The sequence below is a fragment of the Erythrolamprus reginae genome, chromosome 2 (genome assembly GCF_031021105.1).
Source record: "Erythrolamprus reginae isolate rEryReg1 chromosome 2, rEryReg1.hap1, whole genome shotgun sequence".
Taxonomy (NCBI): domain Eukaryota; kingdom Metazoa; phylum Chordata; class Lepidosauria; order Squamata; family Dipsadidae; genus Erythrolamprus; species Erythrolamprus reginae.
In genome coordinates, this window is record NC_091951.1 from 36,277,575 (window position 1) to 36,304,397 (window position 26,823).

General features: G+C 39.0%; 1 protein-coding gene across 1 annotated transcript; it reads right to left on the minus strand.

Moving 5' to 3' along the window:
* Nucleotides 1–915: 915 nt before the first annotated feature.
* On the minus strand, nucleotides 916–23,588 carry LOC139159364 (vomeronasal type-2 receptor 26-like). Its single transcript, XM_070736684.1, has 6 exons — nucleotides 23,431–23,588; nucleotides 19,778–20,069; nucleotides 13,427–13,723; nucleotides 10,687–10,917; nucleotides 7,263–7,389; nucleotides 916–1,826 (listed from the first exon to the last, which is right to left on the minus strand). Exons 1-6 carry the CDS (start codon nucleotides 23,586–23,588, stop codon nucleotides 916–918), a joined length of 2,016 nt encoding a protein of 671 aa, XP_070592785.1.
* Between the last annotated feature and the right edge of the window lie 3,235 nt (nucleotides 23,589–26,823).

The following is a 26,823-nucleotide window of genomic DNA, read 5'->3' on the forward strand; positions in this document are numbered from 1 at the left end:
TTATCTACAATTGACCTCTCCCCTTTTCTAAGAGGTCTGTAAGGGGCGTGCATAAGTGCACTTATGTGCCTAATGTCCCTGTCCTACTGTCTTATTATCCCTTCTATTACTACGTTCTACTTGTTATGTTATGTTATGTTATGTTATGTTATGTCATGTTGATATGCACTATAATACTTGTTTGACAAATAAATAAATAAATAAATAAATAAATAAACAAACATTGAGATGTAGAATGTCCTAGAGAAATGAGAATCATACAGTATCAAATTGTCCCCATGAGAAACCTACACACAGCACAAGAATTCTGAACAGGATAGGATAGGGCAAATTGAAACAATTCCATGATGGTAAAGAAGTGAGACAAGACAGCATTACTCTGTTCCTATTTATTCATGCTCTTTAGTAAAAGGATATTAAGAGAATTTGGATTAGAAAAAAGTTCTGTATTGCTTCAACAAATATCAATAACCTCCTCTATGCTAGCAACTCCCCCCACCCCAAATCAATGAATAGATTGTCCCAGGTGATCTGGGGAAATATGTGATGGCATAAAATAAATCATTGTCCACGCAGAGGAAGAAAACCACAATCCATAACAATAGGACATAAAAAGAAAGAAAACAAAACATATCAAAACTTCATAAAGATTAGCAAACAATTGTCGTATCTTCTAAACATTAGATGATGCAAATGTGTTTCTATAATGCCCTCTAATATATTTAAATATTGCTTTTAATGATTCAAAAGAAAATGGCCTCTTATACATCTCTAGTATATTTTATTACATTAGTTATAATTGAGACTTCATGTGAGAGAAACAGTTTTTAGAATATATAAAACAAAGAAAGGTTCTATTTCCAACTATCCTATTTTATCTTAAAAATAATTTGGGTAACAAAAAAACTTTGAAAATCAAGATCCCTCATTGTTTTTCATTATTAGATGTCCCTTAGTGTTCATGTCAGGTCTCATAATTATGATGTAACATTTGGGGAGAAAAATACATCCCAGTAAACCAACGCTGGAGGACAGAATGGAAAATATCTGCACAGCCACCATATATTTCCCTTTGGTGCTCAAGTAGGTGGGGACAAAGGAAATCCAAACACTGCAGAAAACCAGCATGCTGAAAGTGATCCACTTGGCTTCATTGAAAGTCCCTGGAAGCTTGCGGGCCAGGAAAGCCACAAAGAAGCATATGGCAGCCAAAAAGCCCATGTAGCCAAGAGCAGTGTAGAACATGATGACTGAACCTTCATTACATTGCAGGAGGATCTCTCTTGGTTGAGAATGTAAGTCCCAATGTGGAAATGGGGGAGAGATTCCCAACCATGTAAGGCAGATGCCAACCTGAACTCCAGAACAGGACAAGACAATGGAGTTGGCCAGACTTTTCCCCAACCATTTCCTCATCCTGCTCTCTGGTTTTGTGGCCAAAAATGCCACCACCACCATGATTGTCTTGGCCAGCAAGGAAGAGACAGCAACTGAGAAAACCACACTGAAGGTGATTTGTTGAAGAAGGCAAGTCACTTTATGGGGCTGACCAATGAATAGAAGGGAGGTCAAAAAGGAAAGCAGGAGAGAAACCAGGAGAATGTAGGTGAGATCCCGGTTGTTGGCTTTGACTATGGGGGTTTCTCGGTATTTAATGAAGATTTCCAGAACTAAGGCAGTGATCAGAGAGAAAAATAAGGCTGTGATAGCCAGCATAAGACCTAACATTTCTTTGTAGGACAGGAAAGTTATGATTTTGGGGACACACTGATCTCGCTTATTGTTCGAATGCTGTTTATATGGACACTTTTCACAATGTGCTGCATCTGGAAAACATGAATTACCTTTTAGCTAATGATTCAGTAACATTTTACATCTCATGACCAACTGACTAGAGGCAGGGTGAAGGTGTTCTTTGCTCCTTTATTGCATTTTTAAAAAACATAAAAATATATTTATCATTAGAAACATAGAAACATAGAAGACTGACGGCAGAAAAAGACCTCATGGTCCATCAGTAAAATAATATTTTCTCACGTTGCTTTTGATCTTTCCCCCAACTAACTTCAGATTGTGTCCCCTTCTTCTTGTGTTCACTTTCCTATTAAAAACGCTTCCCTCCTGAACCTTATTTAACCCTTTAACATATTTAAATGTTTCGATCATGTCCCCCCTTTTCCTTCTGTCCTCCAGACTACACAGATTGAGTTCATTAAGTCTTTCCTGATACGTTTTATGCTTAAGACCTTCCACCATTCTTGTAGCCCATCTTTGGACCCGTTCAATTTTGTCAATATCTTTTTGTAGGTGAGGTCTCCAGAACTGAACACAGTACTCCAGCGCTCTATATAAGGGGATCACAATCTCCCTCTTCCTGCTTGTTATACCTCTAGCTATGCAGCCAAGCATCCTACTTGCTTTTCCTACCGCCCGACCACACTGCTCACCTATTTTGAGACTGTCAGAAATCACTACCCCTAAATCCTTCTCTTCTGAAGTTTTTGCTAACACAGAACTGCCAATGCAATACTCAGATTGAGAATTCCTTTTTCCGAAGTGCATTATTTTACATTTGGAAACATTAAACTGCAGTTTCCATTGCTTTGACCATTTATCTAGTAAAGCTAAATCATTTACCATATTACATTCTGTTTTAAGCACTTAGAATATTATCTATTTGATTTTTAATATTTATGATTGCTGTCTTTTTGGTATTTTTATCTCATTTTAACTTTTTTTTGTATTTTATTTTGCTTTGACTCTTACACCACTCCTTCTAATTTCTCAGATCACTTCCTGTATGTTATATTCATCTTTACTCATCATTTGTTGAGAGCCTTCTACTTTCACATCTTTATCTTTAAATATTCCCATCAATGTTTTATAATTCTTTGTTGTTATTTCTAGATAGAAATAGAACTTCATAGAACTTTATTGTCTCCTACTGGATCAATTTGTAACAAGTTAATATAGGTCTAATGTCCCAATCTCCCAATAACTGAAAATCTAGAAAATATCACTTTTTAATAAGATTTGGTCAATCCCAAAGTTATCCCTCCAAGTCCACATATTTTCTATTAATTTGTGCTTTTCAGTTTTTATAGTTTCCAATTTACACCTTTTCAATTGTTCACATTTTAAAGTCTTATTTATTTTTCCTTCTTTTGTTCCTTCAAGTCTTACAAATCCGCTTTTCATTTCAATTTAATTTGCATCCTGAATCTTCAAAAGGCTCAGTAAATATTTCCCAGCATTCACAGTAGTAAGGTGTGTCAAGATCAAGCACTTCTCTCCCCACTTTCTTTTAAATTATACATGTTGCAGTAGTCTTCTTCCTCCAGTGGATGGCTATCCTATTCCCAATTCCAGCCTTCCACATAATATAAAAATCAAAACAGCTGATCATTCAGGGAAGTTAGAAATAGAGTTTAGAAAAACAATTTCTCCCAATAGTAACATTTCACAAAGTTATTTTCAGGTTTTCTATTTTTAAGTCACTCTTTAGGTTTTTTTCTTTTACTTCTAAATCTTTAATCTTTAATTTTTACACTTTCTCTTTAGTCTTTAATCTTTCAACTTTCTCCATAAATTCAATCACCACTTTTTTAAACATTTGGAGATAATTTTTGGGAGGTCAGAGGATTTTTAATTAAGGTTAACTCTCTTAAGTAGCAGTTGGAAATTTTCTCACCCAGTTACACTGCTCTATGTACACACTGCTCCAGCACAAGATTTTAGTGCCCTGGTTGTCCCAGCTTGTTACTGATAAAAAATGGCCATTGTCCCTGCTGCCCTTAGGGGAGAGGTTTTTTTGGATCAGCGAGGAAATTGCAGTTTCCTCATAATCGACAAAGTGTGTCTCCTTTCTTCACCTCCCCTCCAGGAAGACATAACCCCATAAGGCTCCCCAGCATTTCATGGAACCCAGCAGAGCTCCCCAGCAGAGCTCATTCCCCGGTAGGGAAAGCAAGTAGGATGCTTGGCTGCATAGCTAGAGGTATAACAAGCAGGAAGAGGGAGATTATGATCCTGCTGTATAGAATGCTGGTGAGACCACATTTGGAATACTGTGTTCAGTTCTGGAGACCTCACCTACAAAAAGATATTGACAAAATTGTCCAAAAGACGGGCTACAAGAATGGTGGAAGGTCTTAAGCATAAAACGTATCAGGAAAGACTTAATGAACTCAATCTGTATAGTCTGGAGGACAGAAGGAAAAGGGGGGACATGATCGAAACATTTAAATATATTAAAGGGTTAAATAAGGTCCAGGAGGGAAGTTTTTTAATAAGTGAACACAAGAACAAGGGGACAAAATCTGAAGTTAGTTGGGGCAAAGATCAAAAGCAACATGAGAAAATATTATTTTACTGAAAGAGTAGTAGATCCTTGGAACAAACTTCCAGCAGACGTGGTAGATAAATCCACAGTAACTGAATTTAACCCTGCTGTTCTGTTTAAGAAAAGTAACAAATCTTCTGTTCCCGGGTCACCCTGACCCGGACCGAAAACTCTTCATTTGCAGTGCTTATGTTTGGTCAATTTGAATACTTTTTTCACTTGGAAAGTAGTCTGAACATTTCTGCACACAATGATATGAAAATTGAACTGAAGAAATTAATCCTTATTGGTTTATTTTGCACATAAATATGCTTGCCCCCCGTTTTTGTGAATTTTTTTTAGGTTTATTGATAATTATGCCTGCAAAATACATTCTATTTTACTAAAGTTGGTGTGGGATTGGTAGCTTGAACATTTCTGAACATAATGATATGAAAATTGAACTGGAAAAATTGATGCATATTGGTTTATTTTGTTGATGAAATGCACGCCCCCCCCCCGTTTTTTTAAATAGTCTTCACTTTATGGATAATTTTGCTAGCAAAATACATTCTATTTTACTAAAGTTGGTGTGGGATTGGTAGCTTGAACATTTCTGAACATAATGATATGAAAATTGAACTGGAAAAATTGATGCATATTGGTTTATTTTGCACATAAATGTATGCCTCCCCCCATGTTCAATTATTTCAATTTATATAAAAATTATGCTGTTAATTTCAAACTTACATACTTTTTTTTTTAGTAAAATGGATTTGTTTCATAAAATTAGTTCTCTGGCTACAATGTGGTTGATTTTCAAAAGGATATTCCAAATACAGTGGTACCTTAAGATACGAACTTAATTGGTGCCGGGGGGAGGTTCGTAAGACGAAAGGTTCGTAAGACGAAACATTGTTTCCCATAGGAAACAATGTAAAGTCAATTAATCCGTGCAACAACAAAAAAAACCCGCAAAAAAACGCTGCCGCCCGGCTGTCACCTTTTAAAACAGCCGTGCGGCAGGAGATAGGCTTTGAGTTTTTGGCTGGGGGGGGGAGAAGTAGGACCTTCCTAACTCCCCCCCCCCCCAGCCACAAGGAGCGGCGAAGCGGCAAAGTGACGTGGAGGAATGAAGTGACATCCCGCTCATCGCCCGTGTCTGGCAGAAGCTTCTGCCCGAGTGCTCTTGGCCGGCGGGATTCAAAGTGCTGGGGTGGGAGGTGTCCCGACAGCTCCCCCCCCACCCCAGCACTTTGAATCCCGCCGGCCAAGAGCACTCGGGCAGAAGCTTCTGCCAGACACGGGCAATGAGCGGGACGAGCGGCGCGGAAGCCGCTTGCAGCAGCTGCCACGGCCACCGGCTTACACGCCGCTCGTCCTGCTCATTGCCCGTGTCTGGCAGAAGCTGCCACCAGAGCACTCTTGCCTAGCGGGAGGCAAAGCACTGTGGTGGGGGGGGGCTGTCGGGACACCCCCCATCCCAGCACTTTGAATCCCGCCAGCCAAGAGCACTCGGGCAGAAGCTTCCCCCTCATCGCCCGTGTCTGGCAGAAGCTTCTGCCCGAGTGCTCTTGGCCGGCGGGATTCAAAGTGCTGGGGTGGGAGGTGTCCCGACAGCCCCACCCTACCCCAGCACTTTGAATCCCGCCGGCCAAGAGCACTCGGGCAGAAGCTTCTGCCAGACACAGGCAATGAGTGGGACGAGCGGCGCGGAAGCCTCTTGCAGCAGCTGCCACAGCCATCGGCTTCCGCGCCGCTCGTCCCGCTCATTGCCCGTGTCTGGCAGAAGCTGCCACCCGAGCGCTCTTGCCCAGCGGGAGGCGAAGCACTGGGGTGGGGTGGGGGGCTGTCGGGACACCCCCACCCCAGCACTTTGAATCCCGCCGGCCAAGAGCACTCAGGCAGAAGCTTCCCCCTCATCGCCCGTGTCTGGCAGAAGCTTCTGTCCGAGTGCTCTTGGCCGGCGGGATTCAAAGTGCTGGGGTGGGAGGTGTCCCGACAGAAATGGGCTCCGAAGCGGTGCAAAGTTATCCTGTCTCTCCACCTCCTCCCCCTGCGGCCGCCTTCCCAAAGGAGCTTTCTGGCTGCCCAGGGGGCGGGGTTAGCTTTTTTTTTCAGTTCCTTTATATTTTTCTTATATTCAGAAATGTTCAAGCTACCAATCCCACACCAACTTCAGTAAAATAGAATGCATTTTGCAAGCAAAACTATCCATAAATTGAAAAAACTTTCACAAAAATGGGGGGGGCGTGCATTATATCAGCAAAATAAACCAATAAGATTTACTTTTTTCATTTCAATTTTCATATCATTGTGTGCAGAAATGTTCAGACTACTTTCCAAGTGAAAAAAGCTTTCAAAAAGACCAAACATAAGCACTGCAAATGAAGAGTTTTCAGTCCGGGTCAGGGTGACCCGGGAACAGAAGATTTGTAACTTATTTTGCCCAGCAAAAACTAAGCCCCCCACCCCCCAAAAAAAATTCTCATAGAGAGAACCCCTGAAATGATGAATAGTCATGAAATTTCAAGTTTCAGATATGCAGGGAAATTTTTTTACAGGGACTCAAACTTGGCTTCGGGTCAAATAGACCCGAAACAGAACAGCAGGGTTAAACATGTCTGGGATAAACATATATCCATCCTAATATAAAATACAGAAAATAGTATAAGGGCAGACTAGATGGACCATGAGGTCTTTTTCTGCCGTCAGACTTCTATGTTTCTATGTTTCTATTTTGCAGCCGTTCTCACTGCAAAGTCAACTGGAAGTGATAAAATCTTTCTTTTATTGAATACCAAACACTGCTGTATCTCTCCCCCCCCCCTGTTTCCTGAGGATGGAGGCAGCATACTGGCATAGGAGATTAAATCTTGGTTAATATATATGTCTCAAGAACAAAAGGTGGTTGTATATTTTTTATCCTTGAGCCACCTACCTTCCTGCATAGAGATTGTTCCTTCCGTGCATGGAGAACAGTAGTAGCAGCACACCGGTTCACCTTCTCTTGTGAGCTTGGTGTATCCTGGGAGGCAACTTTTTGTACACCTAGAAAAAGGGGCCTTCTAAACAGAACGAAAATTATGGAAATGTATGGTTTGGGAATTCATTTTAAAAGTGGAAGTCAATGCAAAGATGAGTTCATGAACTCAGAAGTTACTTTTAAGATCTTTTCTCAAACATAATTAAAATATTTCTGTTTGGATGATTTCTGCAGCATATGAAAGACTAATGGCTCTCCTGTCCAAACATTTTTAGGCTTCTGTTTGTACACCATGAAATGGTATGGATATAATATATTTAGATCTCAGAAAGATATTCAACAAAGTAGACCACAACCTACTTCTTGTGAGCTTAAAAATGTGAAATAGACAGCATTATCACTAGATGGATTTGTAACTGTCTAATCAACCATACTCAACAAGTAGTACAAGTAATGATGCAACATTTACATGGAAGAAAGTAAGCAGTGGGGTTTCATAAGGTTCCATCGAAGGCCCGGTACTCTTCAATACCTTTATAAATGGCTTAGATCAGGGAGTAGAAGGGGAACTCATCAAATTTGCAGATGACACTGAACTGGCAGTAATAGCCAACACTTCAAAAGACAAGCTCAGCATCCAAAAGGAGCTTGGGCAGGCTTGAACAATGAGCCCTATCCAACAAAATAAAATTTAATGTGAAGATAATCAAGGTTTTACATCGGGTCACCACATTACAAAAAAGATGTTGTGATTTTGGAAAAATGCAAAGAAGAGCAATTAAGAAGATTAAAAATCTGGAGACTAAAACATATGAAGAACAGTTTGCAGGATTTGGGTTTGGCTAGTCTAGAGAAAAGAAGGATCAGGAGGGACTTGATAAAACTATTCCAGTGTTTGTTTGTTTGTTTGTTTGTTTGTTTGTTTGTTTGTTTGACTTCTATGCTGCGCAGTCCCGAAGGACTCAGGGCAGCTTACAATATAAAAATACAATACAATACAAAAGAAGAAATAAAAAGAAGTCAAATAAGGAAAATCTAAAATTTTAAACCGTAATTTTAAAAACCCATAACTCAATTGATCCAGGTAAGTATAATTGGCCATTACAGATGTCAGTTTCATGGCTCCCCAGGTCTTTGTGGCCTTTCAGAAGGCCAGTAGGGTGTGAGCAGTATGGACATGGGGGGTGAGTTGGTTCCATAGAGCCGAGGTGGCCACAGAGAAAGCCTTCCCCCATAGTCCTGCCAACCTGGTTTGCTTAGTTGACAGAACCTGGAGGAGGCCAACCCTGTGTGATTTTATTGGTCTCTGGGTGGTACGCGGCAGGAGACGGTCCCTTAGATAGTCTGGCCCTAAGCCATGTAGAGCTTTATAGGTGATAACCAATACCTTGAATTGTGATCGGAGATAATGGGTAGCCAATGCAGCTCGTGGAGCATAGGTGTTATATGGGTGTACCGAGGTATACCCATGATGTCACACGCGGCTACATTCTGGATTTGAGGGGCTGCTAGATAGAAGAGGTGGTCAACTTATTTTCTAAAGCACCAGAGGGCAGGACAAGAAACAATGGATGAAAACTAATCAAGGAGAGAAGCAACCTTAAATTAAAGAAAAAACTTCCTAACAGAGAGAACAATTAATGGAAGAGGCTGTCTTCAGAAATGGATGCTTCATCAATAAAAAAATTTAAGAAGAGACTGACAGCCACACGTTTGAATGGTATAGGGCTGTGACGACAAACCTATGGCATGCATGGCAGAGGTGGCATGCAGAACCCTCTTTGTGGGCATATGCACCATTGCCAGCTGGTCTTTTGGTTTCTGTCAGGTGCATGCATGTTGGCCAACTGGTCTTGTGCCAGAAACCATGCATGCCTGGTCTTTGGGTTTCCGGTCTTTGGATTTCCAGTGCATTCATGTATGCTGGCCACCTGGTCTTCAGCTTTCCAGCACTCCGGAATGCATGCACATTCTGGTTTGGGCGCTCATTGCCAAAAAGGGTCACCATCACTAGTATAGTGTCTCTCACTTGAGCAAGAAATTAAATTGGAAGAAACTCCAGCTCTATTCTGAATTTGCAATTGGAACTAGCACTGAAAGAGATCCAACAGAATAAATATGTGTAGTTCAAGGATGAAATGTGGAGTCCTTGGTGTACTTTGATATGGTTGTTTCCTTGTAGACATTTCATTATCGGACTAGATAACATAATCTATGGAACATGATGCTATCATCAGTGCACTGAGAATGCTATCAAGCTGGATAATAAAATATCTGTAAGCAATCATGCTGATAGAGCTCCAAGGACTGTACTGAGTTACCTGCTCTGAGGTAAGTTCCTCAGGATCCAAGGGAATTGTATGGTTCCTTGGCTTTCTTACAAGGAACAAGCATCATTGGACTAGCCAAAATGCTAACCTAGAACAATGCTAGTATTTCCACAGTTAGCAATCCAGAAGACATCTAGGAGAAATAATAGCAGTGATTTATTTGTTTGTTTGTTTGTTTGTTTGTTTATTGATAGAGTTGGAAAGGACCATTCGGGTCATCAAGTCCAACCCCCTGCCTAAGCAGGAAACCTATAGCATCCTAGCCAAATGGCAGTCCAATTTCCTCTTAAAAATGTCCAGAGTATTGGAGTTCACAACATCTGCTGGTAGGTTGTTCCACTGGTTGATCGTTCTGACCATCAGGAAGTTCTTCCTTATTTCCAGGTTGAATCTCTCCTTGGTCAGCTTCCAGGCATTGTTCCTCGTCTGGCCCTCCAGTGCCCTGGAGAATAAAGTGATCACCTCCTCTCTGTGGCAACCCCTTGTATACCTGTAGACTGCTATCATGTCCGCTCTGGCCCTCCTTTTCTCTAGGCTATCCATGCCCAGTTCCCGCAGTCTCTCTTCGTAAGTCTTGGTTTCTAGACCCCTGATCATTTTGGTTGCTCTTTTCTGCATCTTCTCCAGAGTTTCAATGTCTTTTTTGAAGTGTGGTGACCAGAAATGAACACCTTTTGATGAAATCCTTTTTTTTTTACTACTGGTTCTATGCGTGTGGCTTGGTGGACATAGTGTGCCCTGGTGGGCTTGGCAGAGGAAGGATATTGCAAAATCCCCATTGGCTTCCCACCGGTGGTATTTGCCAGTTCTTCAAACTACTCAAAATTCCACTACCAGTTATCTGAACTATTCAAAATTTCTACTACTGGCACTCCAGAACCTGTCAGAACCTGCTGGATTTCACCCCTGAACAATAGCATCTCCTTCCACCAGTTGTTTTTTTTTCATTAGCCTAGAGACTGCATCAAAGTGGGAAGACTGATACAAAAGCAGATGGATACATAGGAATGGACAAATAATAACATCCACATACAGGCAGATCTGGTTACCTGGTTAAAAGAAGTTGGCCATATGATGAAACTCTCATCAATAGAGAACTTGATCTCTGAAGACCCTTCTTCTTTTTCAATAGTCCCTATTTTCACCCCAGCCGAAGACTTGTTAGGAAACACTGCCCAGTCCATGATATCAAAGTCAGCAACAGGAATACCAGCCTCATCCAAATTAACATCATCCACAGAAAGATTGTAAGCCTGGAAGTTTCTAAGAAAAGGATGGAGCTGAAAAGACATGGAGAATCACACTTGCCATGTATGCATTCTCTTTTGAGCCACGTCAAAAGTGGATATTCAGCTCAGTGCCTCTGTCTGTCTGTGACAGAAAGATCATTTTCTTTCTCACTCTTTTCTTCCCTCTTTCTCTAAATCTCCCTTTCCCTCACCCACTCTCTCTCCCATTCTTTCTGTCTCTTTCTCTCTCATACATAAACACATATACATAATTTTTTCTGTTCATTATTTTTGCCTGCTCTGTTTTACAAAATTTTTAATTTAATGAAGCCATAATCTCTTGAAGTGTGGACAGGGGCAGGCTGCCCACGATATGCCTAGTAGAAGCACCCTTCCAGTAGAAGCAAATAACATCACTAAAATGCACCTGTACATGCATCCCTGTGTGCGATTTTGCACAGGTGCAGAAAGCATAATTTCACTCGATCCCACACTCACATTCCAGAGCTGCAGAGCTGCACCCAATTAGGCATTCTGCAGCTGCAAACCTCTGAATCAGAATGAGGACTGAGCCTGTCAATCATTTGTGAAGCTCCATCTGCCATCTTAGAAACATAGAAGACTGACGGCAGAAAAAGACCTCATGGTCCATCTAGTCTGCCCTTATACTATTTCCTGTATTTTATCTTACAATGGATATATGTTTATCCCAGGCATGTTTAAATTCAGTTACTGTGGATTTACCAACCACGTCTGCTGGAAGTTTGTTCCAAGGATCTACTACTCTTTCAGTGAAATAATATTTTCTCACGTTGCTATTGATCTTTCCCCCAACTAACTTCAGATTGTGCATTATTTTACAAGTGCATTATTTTACATTTGGAAACAATAAACTGCAGTTGGCCCCAGTTCAGACTCAGTCCTCAGAGGGAATAGACATGGTTTTTTGCTTTCACCCATCTGAATTTTTACCTCTCTTGGACTTGAACATCAGACCAATATTGGAATTTAAGACAGAATACAGTAGTTACTGTGGCATCGGATACTTATTTTTTTCACAAATACACGTAATTTTGACATGATCACAATTGAGCCCAAAATATATGTTAAGTGAATGTTACCCCAATTTATCACATTTCTTGTCACAGATGTTAAGTGAATCACCGCAAGTGATAAGTTAGTACACTGGTTATTATGTGAATCTGGCTTATCCATTGACTTTGCTTTTCAGGAGGTTGCAAAAAATGATCACATGACCCTGGGACGCTGCAATGGTTGTATGTATGAAACAGTTGTCAAGCATCTGAAGTTTGATCATATGATCATGGGGCTTCTGCAATGGTCATAACTGTGAAAACTGGTCATAAGTCACTTTTTTCAGTGCCGTTACTACATCAGACCAATATTGGAGTTTAACATAGAATACACTGGTTACTGAGGCATCTGCTACTTATTTATTTCACAAATACAGTGGTAGCTCTATCTAAGAATGCCTCTACTTACAAACTTTTCTCAATAAGAACCAGGTGTTCAAGACTTTTTTGCCTCTTCTCAAAAACCATTTTCCACTTACAAACTCAAATCTCCAAAACTGTAACTGGAAAAGGCAAGGAGAAGCCTCCATGGGGCTTCTCTTGGAATCTCCTGGGAGGAAACAGGGCTAGAAAAGGCAGGGAGAATCCTCTGTGGGGCCTCTGTAGGAATCTCCTGGGAGGAAACAGGGCCTCCATCCTCCCTGTGGTTTCCCCAATCGCATGAATTATTTGCTTTTACATTGATTGCTGCTTCTTACAAACTTTTCTACTTAAGAACCTGGTCACAGAACAAATGGTGGGATATGGCCAAAAAAAGGTTGGGAATCACTGGTCTAGAAGATTCAATAACAAAAATTGTCTCATTCTCTCTAAACCTCCAGAAAAGGTATTAGAAACTGATAGTTGTTATTAGAATTCCCCTTTATCCCTATCTATCCTTGCTTATATCTAACATAACATTTAAGAACTGAAAGGAAACTATTAGTGGAATTTTGTAATAGAAATCTTGCCTGCCATGGCTGTATCATCTGTTGTGTTGGATGGTTCCCAACACGCATCCTCGTCTTACTCATTTGGGAGAAAAAGGCAGCACTGAGGACCGAGGCCAGAACCCGGATTGTTGCCGAAATACTGGAGCCATCTTCAGATAGGATTTTTTCAACCAGATCTTGGGGTGGGGTTTCCCAACTCTCTTTTTCCAGGCATATATTCCAAACTTTCTTCGAAAAAAAAGGACTTGAATAAGAACACTGAAATGCCGCTTCCCCAAAATTCATTGTAGCAAAGTAATGTGAATCAAAATCATAATATTGTGTCTTTTTCTTTGTCTGAGTTGTGAAGGATAACAAAAGATAGTTATGCTGGAGATTAAGCAATCGGTAAAAAAATCTCACACTTATATCAGACAAAGCTGTGGCAATCCATACTTTTTCCCCAAACAGGATTTTGCTATTTTCAATTTCTCTTATTACTACTGCTAGTATTAATGTGGCCTGAAAGTTTAATTGACAAACAATAGTTTTTACTTTAGCGTCGCTAAAATATTGTTGGATTTTCTTGTTATTTCCCTCTTTAATAATCATGGGTAAACTTTCTGAGAAGGCAACACAGACCCCTTTTGTTATGGCTGCTGGGATAAAAGTTCTTCTGAACTTTTCACCACTTTCATTGTCCAGTGCAGTGAGGCCGATCCACGTCCATCGTAAATGCAGGAGCAGTTTGATAATTGCCAAGTGAGAAGCTTCTTGTTTTGGAGTCACTCGGTAGAAAAAAGGGAAATTATGTTTCTGCTGTGGAAAGTGGCTGATGATCCCATAATTGATCTATTTAAGAAAAGATGGTTGATTGCTTTGTTTTTAAGGACAAAATTAAGTGCTTATATATTAATAAACAAAACAGTATAGAAGTGGAAGAAATTAAGAAATATTTAACAGCAAAACTAAAAAATCCAATATTGGATTTATATGCGGCCCCTCTCTAAAGGTTTGTGGTGGCTTATTATTATTATTATTATTATTATTATTATTATTATTATTATTATTATTATTATTATTATTATTATTGTTGTTGTTGTTGTTGTTGTTGTTGTTGTTGTTGTTGTTTAGATTTGTATGCCACCCTTCTCCAAAGACTTGGGGCAGCTCAGATACTAAATCCAGATACTAAAGTCTTAAAAATTAAAGAAGGAGAATATAAATTACAGGCATTTGACAATGATGTTAAATAAATACATTGCTATGACAAAATTAGAAATTATATTGAAAAAACAAAAAAAATAATAAAGCTCCTGGCCCTGACGGCATTCCAGTGGAAGTCTATAAAAGTACTCTAGAATCAATAGAACAAATTTTACTGGAAACAAATAACAAGACATTAGAGGAAGCAAAAATTCCATCATCCTGGACAGAAGCTATAATCACACTTATCCTGAAATTAAAAAGATTTTAAATAAATACATATATTTGGATCAAAATGGTTTTCTCCCTAATAGACAAATCAAACACAACACAATTATTTAAACATACTGGAATATTATGAAGCACACCCAGAGAAACAACTTGCTTTGATTTTCCTATATGCCCAAAAGGCATTCGACAATATAAATTGGGAATTTATAAAACTACAATTGGAACATGTGAAATTTGGTCACAAATTCTTAAAAATAATTGACAGAATGTATGATAAACAAAAGGTGAGAATAACAATAAATGGTGAATTGACCAATAATGTGGAAATAGGGAATAAAATAAGGATGTCCTCTTTAACCACTTTTGTTTATTTTAACATTAGAATGCTTGTTAATTAGAATGATGGTGAATCCAGATACTAGTAGTAAAGGCTTAAAAATTAAAGAAGAATATAAATTACATGAATTTGCTGATGACCTAGTGTTCATTTTAGAAGAACCTTTGGAGCTCAGATCAAATTTATTTATAACAATTAAAGAATTTGGTAATGAAGCAGGACTAAAAAACAAACAAAAATGAAAACAAAATTACTAAAAATATGACTAAAATCAGAATTAGAACAAGAAACAAATTTTCAAATAGGCAAAAAGAAAAAATGCCTAGGGATATTATTGATGGAAAAGTATGCCTCAATAAAAGAGGATAATTGCAACAAATTAATTCAAACATTTAAAAACTTTTACTAATGGGACAGATTTTGGTTATAGGAATGAACATATTACCAAAAATTGTATTCTTGTTTCATAGAAACATAGAAACATAGAAGTCTGACGGCAGAAAAAGATCTCATGGTCCATCTAGTCTGCCCTTATACGATTTTCTGTATTTTATCTTAGGATGGATATATGTTTATCCCAGGCATGTTTAAATTCAGTTACTGTGGATTTATCTACCACATCTGCTGGAAGTTTGTTCCAAGGATCTACTACTCTTTCAGTAAAATAATATTTTCTCATGTTGCTTTTGATCTTTCCCCCAACTAACTTCAGATTGTGTCCCCTTGTTCTTGTGTTCACTTTCCTATTAAAAACACTTCCCTCCTGGACCTTATTTAACCCTTTAATATATTTAAATGTTTCGATCATGTCCCCCCTTTTCCTTCTGTCCTCCAGACTATACAGATTGAGTTCATTAAGTCTTTCCTGATACGTTTTATGCTTAAGACCTTCCACCATTCTTGTAGCCCGTCTTTGGACCCGTTCAATTTTGTCAATATCTTTTTGTATGTGAGGTCTCCAGAACTGAACACAGTATTCCAAATGTGGTCTCACCAGCATTCTATATAGTGGGATCATAATCTCCCTCTTCCTGCTTGTTATACCTCTAGCTATGCAGCCAAGCATCCTACTTGCTTTCCCTACCGCCTGACTGCACTGTTCACCCATTTTGAGACTGTCAGAAATCACTACCCCTAAATCCTTTTCTTTTTCAGTATTTGCCAACACTGAACTGCCAATACAATACTCAGATTGAGGATTCCTTTTCCCCAAGTGCATTATTTTACATTTGGAAACATTAAACTGCAGTTTCCATTGCTTAGACCATTTATCTAGTAAAGCTAAATCATTTACCATATTACAGACGCCTCCAGGAATATCAACCCTATTGCACACTTTAGAGTCATCGGCAAATAGGCAAACCTTCCCTACCAAACCTTCCCCTATGTCACTCACAAATATATTAAAAAGAATAGGACCCAGAACAGATCCTTGTGGCACACCGCTTGTAACCTGACTCTGCTCAGAATACTCGCCATTAACAATAACTCTCTGATGTCTACGCTTCAGCCAGCTGCAAATCCATTGAACTATCCAGGGATTAAGTCCAATCTTCACTAATTTATCTATCAGCTCTTTATGTGGAACCGTATCAAAGGCTTTGCTGAAGTCCAGGTAGGCAATATCCACGGCACCACCTTCATCCAACACCTTTGTGACATAGTCAAAGAAATCAATGAGATTAGTCTGACATGATTTGCCTTCAGTAAAGCCATGCTGATTTGGGTCTAATAAGTTATTGTTTTTTATGTGCTGATTTATCCTCTTTTTGAGTAGAGTCTCCATCATTTTAACTACAACTGATGTCAAGCTAACTGGCCTGTAGTTACCAGCTTCTTCTCTACTGCCCTTCTTGTGAATAGGCACAACACTGGCCATTCTCCAATCCTCAGGAACTTCTCCTGTTAACAAGGATTGGTTAAACAAATCAGTCAGGGGGGTAGCAATGACAGATCTGAGTTCTTTAAGAACTCTGGGGTGGATGCCATCTGGACCCATTGCCTTATTTATCTTTAATCGTTCAAGTTCTTCTAAGACATCGGCTTCTAAGATCACTGGAGCTGAATCCGTACAGCTGGAAGCAATGCTATATCCCTCTATAGTATTATTTTGTAAGGTGTCTTTTGAGAAAACTGAACAGAAGTAGCTATTGAAATGGTCAGCGATCTCCTTATTCCCATTAATGCATGTATTATTCCCGGTACTAAGCTTCGTGATGCCGCAGTTTTTCTTCTTCTTATCATTAATATATCTGAAGAAGGTTTTATCCCCCTTCTTTACAGATTTGGCAATTTCTTCCTCTTTTGAGGCTTTAGCAGCATATATTATCTGTTTCGCCTCCTTCTGTCTCATTTCATATACCTCCCTATCAGCTATACTTCCAGACTCTTTATACCTCCTATAGGCAGCCTTTTTTTCATTGACTATAGCCCTTACATCATTGCTAAACCATAGCGGTTTCTTCTTCCTTTTACCTTTAGTTATTTGTCTTACATACAGTCCAGTGGCTTTTAAGATGGCCTTTTTTAATACAGTCCACTGGATGCTCGCTCCTGCCATTTTATCCCTCCCCTTTAATTCATTATCTAAATATTCTCCCATTGCATTAAAATTTGTTTTTCTGAAATCCAATACTTTGGTTGCATTATAGGATTGCTCACAATGAGTTTTTACATCAAACCACAAACATAGATGGTCACTATTTCAGGTGGCTCCATGAAATTTAGAAAAGCCATTCTTCCAAAATTTAAATAAACTGATGTCAAATTTTATGTGACAAGGAAAGAAACCTAGGATCAAATTGAAGCCCCTACAATACTTTAAAGAAAGATGGTTTGGCATTACCTAATTGGGAACTGCATAGTGCTAGAAAACAAAAGAATATTAACTCGTGGGGCATGATATAAAAGTAAGATGGCATGCCACAATATGGGATGACAAATACAAAATTCATAAATATTTTCAAAGTCATCTTATCAGGAAAGCCCTACTACAAACATGGATAAAAATCAAAAATTAACATTACGCAAAAATTCCACTCTGGTTATAAACAACATAAGCAATAAAAAAATCCAACATTAACATTAGTCATTGGCAACCTTCAGTCTTGAAAGACTATGATATTGTGCTCTAGAAACAGTTCCTAGAACAGCATCTAGTGTGGCGAAAAAGATCAATCCAAGAGTTGCAATCCCTTCCAAATCCATCTGCCTGGCCTCTAGAATTCGCTAGTTCCAGGACTGCCTCTTTGTCTCAGCCTGCTGAATAAGTGTCTCCTCAAAATGGAGAAGGCCATGCTGCGCCATTAGCCTCCAAGCTGAATGATCAGAGGTCAAGGTTTCCCAGCTGTTAATGTCCATTCCCAAGGCCTTTAAACCCCTCTTACAGATATCCATATATCACAGCTGTGGTCTCCCTATAATCGGTTCTGACTCTGGCATTAAAATCTCCAAGAATAAACAGTCATTTTTTTTCCCTTGGGGACTTTCTTGATAGTGGTGGCCTTGAGATTCTACTGGTCTTTAGATTCTACTGCTCTTTATATTGGTCTTTAGATTCTACTGATAATGATAAAGTTGGTGGACATGCACTAATAAGAGTCCTGCTAGCGAGTGGCACTGTAAGGACAGAATCCTCTTGCTCCCTATGGCAGGTGTGTTCTGACTGGCTCTATCAATTAGCAGCAATTAAGCCCCAATTAAAACTCAACTCCAAATTAATATACAGTGTTCCCTCGATTTTCGCAAGAGATGCGTTCCGAGACCGCCCGCGAAAGTCGAATTTCCGCGAAGTAGAGATGCGGAAGTAAATACACTATTTTTGGCTATGAACAGTATCCCAAGCCTTCCCTTAACACTTTAAACTCCTAAATTTACAATTTCCCATTCCCTTAGCAACCATTTAGATTATTACTCACCATGTTTATTTATTAAAGTTTATTAAAAAAAATGTTTTTTAAAGGCAGATGAAAGTTTGGCAATGACATGACATCATCGGGCAGGAAAAACCGTGGTATAGGGGGGGAAAACCGTAAAGTATTTTTTAATTAATATTTTTGAAAAACCGTGGTATAGACGTTCCGCGAAGTTTGAACCCGCAAAAATTGAGGAAACACTGTATACAAAAAGCTATTTACAAAGCAGCATGCTGCAAACAGTGAAGAACTCAAAGAAATGGCACTTTCTTGCCAAGACTTAAGCATTCAGCATCCAACTCATAATAAATGTCCAACAGAAGGTCATATTTACAACCAATTAACTCTTGACGTGAACAGTTACAAACAATGATTCCCAAGACTAGATGTTTGTAAAGTTGCAGACTGAAACACACTTTAGCTTTTAGATTTCTCTCTACTCAGAAATGAACATTGCAATTCTGCAACAAACTTCTCTTTCTCCTCCTCTTCTATGCTACCTGTGATGACACAATCTCCGTTGCTGGAAATACTCCTGTCTCCCTCACATTCTTCTAACTCTGACATCTAGAATAGGATCCATCATATCCCCCTCTGACTCTGACATGATCACATTTGGGGGGTCTCCAGCCTCCTGGCCCCAATTCTCTCTCGCATGCACTGTCTGACTCTTCTGATAGATGCACTGTTTTTCCCTCCCAATATAGTGATTGAAAGACATTGAGAAGTGGCAGAAAAAAGGTTGGCAAAGAGGTTGCAAATTTCATGTGCAGGATGGTTCAGAGCATTTCAGTTGAACTATGAATGAAGGTTTATTCAGCTGAAAAAAGGATATCAGATTGAAGAAATAATTATTTGAATGCCCGATATCATTTCGGGGCTTCTTTAAGCTCCATTGACTCACTCATTTTATTTATTATCTGACCATTTGAGCCGCAGTAGTGTAATGATTAGAATGCAGTACTGCAGACAATTTCTGCTGGCTGCCAGGTGCCTGCAGCTTGGCAGTTTAAATTTCACCAGGCTCAAGTTTGTCTCATCCTTCCATCCTTCCTAGGTGGGTAAAATGAAGATCCAGATTGTTGGGGGCAATAGGCTGACGCTGTAAACTGCTTAGAGATGGCTGTAAAACACTGTGAAGCAGTATATAAGTCTAAGTGCTATTGCTATTTCTTTTGGGGGCTATTTGCAGAGTGAGTATTCAGTATTCATTCATACCTGTGGGATTTTGTAGATGCTCAGCATGGTGGAAATTTGACCAAAGAGACCAGAATCAGTCCCTTCAAGCAGAGGCAACAGATTATTTTGATTCCCACAACTATAGTTTGGGACATTCTCCTGCCCCGTAGAAAGCAAATCTATCATGACCTCATATGTTATCCTTGCATTGAAAAAGTTCTCATAGATGCTGTAGCCCAGGGTGATGTTTGGTAAGAGCTTTGGGTTCTGGTTGATCTCATAAGTGGCAAAGAAGAAGGGCAGGACGTGCCAGAAGCTCATACTCTGTATACTGCAAGATAAGAGACTTTAGTTGGTTTTCATCTCAATGTGGAGCTTTCATTTTCAATTAATAAAATCACATCATATTTCCTGAAGTTACTTCTTTATCATATTTATAACTGATCAATTGAATTGCTGTCTTATGAGTCTAGTCTGGAAACTGGGCAATCCAACAATAGTTATGAAATGTATCACCCTCTTGTGTATTTCTAATGCAGTAGCCCACGCTGATGTTTGGTAACAGCTCTGGAGACTGGTTGATCTCATGAAGAACAAAGAAGAAGGGCAGGACATGCCAGAAGCTCATACTGGATATACTGCAAGTGAAGAGGTTTCATTTTGTTTTTCAGTTTTTCATGTTGAATTCATTAAAAAAAACAGATCACATTTCTGAAGCTTTTCCTTTAAAATTATTTATAAGAAATCGTTTTTATTGATCTCTTATGAATCTACTGTGGAAAGATCAGAAATCTACAATCTGAAATCAATGTTGGAATGATTTGGTTCTGCAACAAAACAAGATTGACACAGACTTCAGAGGATAATTAGAACAGCAGAAAAAACAATTGTTACCGGCCTGCCTTCCATTGAAGACCTATATACTGCATGAGTCAAAAAGAGGGCGGTGAAATTATTTACAGACCCCTCACACCCTGGACATAAATTGCTTCACCTCTTACCCTCAAAACGATGCTATAGAGTACTGCACATCAGAGCTAGACATAAGAACATTTTTTCCTGAATGCCATCATTCTGCTAAACAAATAATTTCCTCAACACTGTCAAACGAGTCACTAAAGTTGCATTACTATTAGTATTAGTCTTCTCATCATTCCTATCACCCTTGTCCTCCCACTTACAACTGTATGACTGTAACTTCATTGCTGGTACACTCACAATTTATATTGATATTGTTTCCTAATATGGTTTGATTGTTTGTTTGTACCCTATGACAATAATTAAGTTTTCTACTTTATGATTCTTGAAGAATGTACCTTGTCTTTTTATGTACACTGGAGCATATGTGTCAAAGACAAATTCCTTGTCTTTATGCAATCATACTTGGCCAATAAAAAAATATGTTCTGTTTTGTTCTGTTCCCATTTTATGTATAAAATAATCTGATTTGCCTCTTGAAGGGAAAAGTAGGACAGGATCACATCAAAAGGTCACTACCATAGGTAATGCAGGAAATATTGTCAGAAATTCATTGTTCAATGAAAAAAAAGTGTAAGATCCCTGTATCATTAATTTACAGTGATGGACTTTTCTTGGGTCTTGATATTAGAAGATCAGCCCCATTGACACTCCATTCAGACAAGCAGGCCCTTCTTCCCCATGCTTTTTTTCCAAGGTCAAAGTGACCCCAGTTAGAAGTTCTAGACCTGATCCAAACTTTTATTTTCCTTAAATGACTTAGAGGGGCATTCCGACAGCAAAACCTATTATTATTCTACGGTAATCATGGATAAAATGTCTGAGCAACTGGTTGGTTTTATTTAAAATTCACATTAAGGAACCATATTCCTATAGAAAGACAGTCTTTTCTCTTTTTCTTAAGAATTTGTTCTAGGATTTTTTTATTTCTAATTGTTAAGAATATCACTTTTTTGGCTGCAAAGTACGAGCCCATTCTGACAACTTTTACATCTTTTAATTTAATTTTTATTTATTTCATATTGTTCTTCCACAGTAGCCTATAGTGTTTGTAAATTTTGCCTCTTAGGAAGCAAATCTCTGAAGAAAACAATAATTTGCTAGCCATGACAAAGCCTTCCCTTGCCCAATTCAATATGAGTCATTAAATCCTGAATATTAAACTTAATATTCCTTTGCGATAAAATAATGTACTTTTATTGTTATTATCTTTTCAAACAGTATTCTGCACAGAATAATTTATTTCCATAGTTTTCAAAAATAGATGTCTAATGACATTTAGGTATGTCAATATTAAAAATTGTAGCATATAAAGGTTTTGTTATATATTAGACATGTCAGATATTAACCATAATACCTTGCAATGATCCTATAGCTACATACTATTAATATTAATGTTTTAAATATGTTCCTGTAGCATATAAGAAATTTCTTACTGTATATAAGAAATTTCTATGTCAAGACATATATGAATAAAGTAAAAACCATTTACCAGAAATTGATTTTTTTTTGAAACAGCACAAATGGCCACATTCATTTCCTTTTTTAACCAGATAGAAGGTGTTTTCAGGGCCTTTAAATAAAACACACCCAGGACTTTTTCCCCCCTGTCCTTGGCTTTTTTATTTTTTTATTTTTAAGGATTTCATTAATTTAAACAAAAAGAATAAGCAGGAAGATGGTGATGCTGCCACACAAAGTCAAAAGCCAGCCTCCTTTTGGAGACCAAATTGCCATCAAGCATTGAAGGGCTACCAAATTTTTTACTACCACACTGTGGGCATGGCTTATGCAGGATGCCCTGCATTTTCTTTCAACATCTTTCAATGCAAATTGAGTGCTCTGGGATGGAGCTCCATTTTTGCTAGCCCACTGCATTCTCTCCTCCATCCAGGCAGTAGCCCACCCCTGTCAACAAGCCACCTTATGAGAGAAAGCCGAAAGCCAACATTTCCCATCTCCTCCCAATAATGATTGTGACTGTAACTTTCTTATTGTATCCTCGTTATTTACATTGTTTCAGAATAGGATTTGATTGCTTATTTGTACCCAGACTATCATTAGGTGTTGCATCTTATGATTCTCAATGAACTTATCTATTCTTTTATGTACACTGAGAGCAGATGCACCAAAGACAAATTCCTTGTGTGTCCAATCACACTTGCCAATAAAAAGAAATCTATTTTCTCTATTCTGTCCTGTGAAGACTTGCCCAGGAAGGAAAAAGATGAGAGAGGAAATAGAGAGATAGTCAAATGGAGAGATAGAGATACAGAAAACAGAGATAGAGATAGAGATGATGAAGACAGAGAGAAAAAGAAAGAGATAAATAGATGATAGATGAAGGATGGATGGATAGATAGATGGATAGATGATAGATAGACAGACATACATACAGACAGACAGATAGATAATGGACAGATGGACAAGAGAGATAGAAAAATAGGTGCACCATCAAGAAGAATATTGAAGAGAATGAGAAAATAAAATGGAATAGTTTGATTTTAGCTAAGAGCCAAGGTAATAAGTCTCCCTGGCATCACAGAGAGTTATTTTGCAAAGAGCCACCCCATCCCCAATTTAATTCTTTTCCTTAAAGGAAATGAAGACAGGAAAGAACCCTGTATCACGAAAGGGAAACCATTAATATATACTTTTTAAAGTCAAGAAAGTATACAATGAATCACAAGGCTTATGTAGATATCAGGAATTACCTTTGAAATCTGTTGATTGGAGGTTTAAAGAAAATGTATGGTTGAAATACAGTGCTAGTTGTAGATATGATTGCATCAATCAGGAAATCTCCTGACTTGTAGTAATTGAAATGATGTATTTCCTCTTTCTGCACATTCAATGGACACTTGACCATCATTGTGCCACAGGGAAAGAAGGATGCCAGGAAAAGAAGTCTCAGCAGTATTTCAGATATTCATAATGGAGATCTTTTGTAGTTCTCTGAGACAGGCACCACTGTCTATGGTCTCAGAGCTTCTTCAGGAAATGCTCTTGCCAAAGAGTTCAGGCACACTGACTTCATTTTAATAAAGATAAGATGAAAATAAAATGAGCAAGATTACATTCAAACTTGCAGTATCCTGCCCAAAGGAATCAGTCTCACATATGCTCTCCGTAGGTCATTGTGGACCACATTTTCAGATATTTCTAATAAGCGTTCATAAATATTTGTCAAATATATTGTGATGAGTGGTTTGTATGAGGGATTTACTGCTGTGCACGAGGGGAAAAAAACTTTGTATGACTCTACACCTTCAGCATAAATTTTGTCCTTAAAGCAAATGAAGAGAGTGAAAAGTGATTGAAACCAGGTATTGGAAAATGGGAACCATCTATATTAAAAAGAAGGAAGGATAAAATTAATCAATATTCATTCTCTTTTCGCACACTCAGTGGGCATTTGATCATCATTGTGCCACAGGGAAAGAGGGATACCAAGAGAAGCAGCAGCAGCAGCAGTATTTTAGATGTCGTGTTGGAGATCTTCTGTAGTTCTCTGAGACAAGCACTGCCGTCTTGGTCTCCAAGCTCTCTAAGGAAAAACACAGTTCTCTGTGCCAAAGAATGCAGATGCGCTGTTAGATGAAAATGAAGTCTGGCACATTAAAAGAGCAGCATTAAGTTTATGATCTGCGCAATTCTGACTTTGGGATTCCTCTCATAAGCCTTCATCATCCTTGAAGTCTTTTTGAACCAGATCTTCAGATCTTTTATCAGAATCATTAAATATTAGTCAAATCTATTGATGAGAGTTACTACGTATCGACCCCTAGGTTTCAAAACTATCAGGAGGAGTCCCTAGAAAGAAAAAGAAATAATTATAATTTTGATAATTATAGGGATCACAGTTGATTCTCCAGATGACTTTATTTACTAATGTACATGGGGGTGGGGGGGCAGAGGGAAACTCATGATTCATTGGTGTAATTCTTATTTAACCATCATGAAAATAACAGTTCAGGAAATGCTCTATATCCTTTACTTAAGAAACCTATTCTTGAAATACTAGAGTTCCAATATCTTTTTTTTAGGGAAGTGAAATGGGATCTATAATGTCCCTTTCCTCCCTGGGACATCCAAGAATAATAATAAGAAAAAAAGAAGTCCTGCCTATAATTGTGAACCTTTGGCAGCATTTTCTTCACACCATTAAAAAGCCTGTACAGATTCATGACACCGTACCATAGAACCCTTACACAATATTAAATGCTGAAGAAGTGTCCAGGAACCAAATTCGCTCTCTATTAAGCACCCATCCCAAATGTGTTCATTTTGCTATCTCTTCTGGTGTCTTATGGAATTGGCTGTTTTCCTTTCCCTTATGGGTCAGGTCCTCCATAGTATCATCTCTTCCACTAGGCCAGGGGTGTAAAATTCATGTCATCACATTGTTGTAATGTGACTTATCGTGCCTTTCCTCCCTTCACTAAAATGGCATGGCCAGCGTGTGACTCATCAGGCCCATGCAAGTTTGGCATCCCTACTCTAGGCTAAAATGGAAGGATGAACTTTCCTGAAAAGTGTTACCTGTAAACATCAAGGTCAAATTTATTCACTTCACATATGGCACATCATATATATATATGTATATATCAAGAATAGTCCTAAAAATGCGAGTTCCAGGTACATACGTGAATGATGAGGCAGCAGCCATCTCGATCACCGGAACATAGAAACTTTAATAAAACCACTTAGCTTTCGTTAGCGTGCTGCTAACTTCGTCAGAGTTTTTAAAATGCCCACGGCATTTTAAAAACTCTGACGAAGTTAGCAGCACGCTAACGAAAGCTAAGTGGTTTTATTAAAGTTTCTATGTTCCGGTGATCGAGATGGCTGCTGCCTCATCATTCACATATGTATATATATATATACATACATACACATATATATCTATATATATCTACACACATATTATAGGGATCTCTCTCTCTCTCTCACACACACACACACACACATCATAGGACTGTGTTGGCTGAATTGTGTTGTCTAACCCACCTAGAAACTAACAACCTACTCTCTAGCAAACAATTTGCTTTCAGACAAAAAATATCTTTTTACCTGCAACTCCTTCACTGCAAAAACATATGGACTACACATCATGATTAGGGCAAATCAATAGATGCAATTTACGTTGACTTCTGTAAAACCTTTGACTCAGTGGTTCATGACAAACTACAGTGATACCTCTTCTTATGAACACCTCTTCATACGAACTTTTTGAGATACAAACCTGGTGTTTAAGATTTGTTTGCCTCCTCTTAAGAACCATTTTCATTTTATGAACCCAAGCCCGGGTCTTACTGCCGCAGGGATTCCCTTGCCTTGTGACTGCCTCTGCTGGGATTTCCCATTTGCTTGCTGCCCCTGCTGGGATTCCCTGCCTCCAGACTGCCAACATCGACTGTTGCTGGCTGAAGCACCTGGGATTTTCCCTTTGCTTTCCAGTAGCTGGGTGAGATGCCCCCTTCCTCCTCCTCCTCTGCCTCCTCCTCCTCCACCACCTCTTCCTCCGGAGCCTGTGGGGACAGCCACACACTCCCTTTTGTCTCCCCAGCCAAAAAAGTGGTGGCCATTTGAAGTTGCAGCCCGGAGTCCTAATCCGGCCACCGTTTCGCCTCCCTCCACTTGATCCTCGGCAGCCCCGGCGAGCCTATGCAGCTTCTCCATCCAGGAGAAACTGCTCTGAGTCCTCCTCTCCCCTTCTGCCCATCGGCCAGTTGAATTGCAATCCTCCAAAGCTGGCCCGGCCACACCTGCCTCCCCCCTCCTCTTGTATTTCCCTTATGTTCACTTGGAATATAGCCACAGCCTCTGTTTCTCTGCCACTGTGTCAATGCTATGTGGTATGAAAATACCACTTTCACCACCATTATCTCTAGTGAGAGTGGCATTTTCATGCCATATAGCATTGACCCAGTGGCAGAGAACCGGAGGAAAATCATGGCTATGTTTCAAGCACCGATTTTTCCCAAGGTTGGCTGCCGCGGAATATAGGAAGCCTTTTTTAATCGAAGAAGCAGCACATCTCATTTGTGCAATCAAACTCAAGAATGAAAGGCAGTGCTGAGGCTGAGCGGCTTTCTCAGCTGAGC

Excerpts from the sequence above, each read along its gene's own strand:
- LOC139159364 (XM_070736684.1), bottom strand. The coding sequence starts at position 23,588 with ATGATGGTCAAGTGTCCATTGAATGTGCAGAAAGAGGAAATACATCAT. Across the intron at positions 10,918-13,426 it reads AATATTTTAGCGACGCTAAA|CTCCATCCTTTTCTTAGAAA; the intron begins GTAAAAACTATT and ends ATGTCTTTTCAG. Across the intron at positions 1,827-7,262 it reads AACAATCTCTATGCAGGAAG|ATGCAGCACATTGTGAAAAG; the intron begins GTAGGTGGCTCA and ends CATGTTTTCCAG.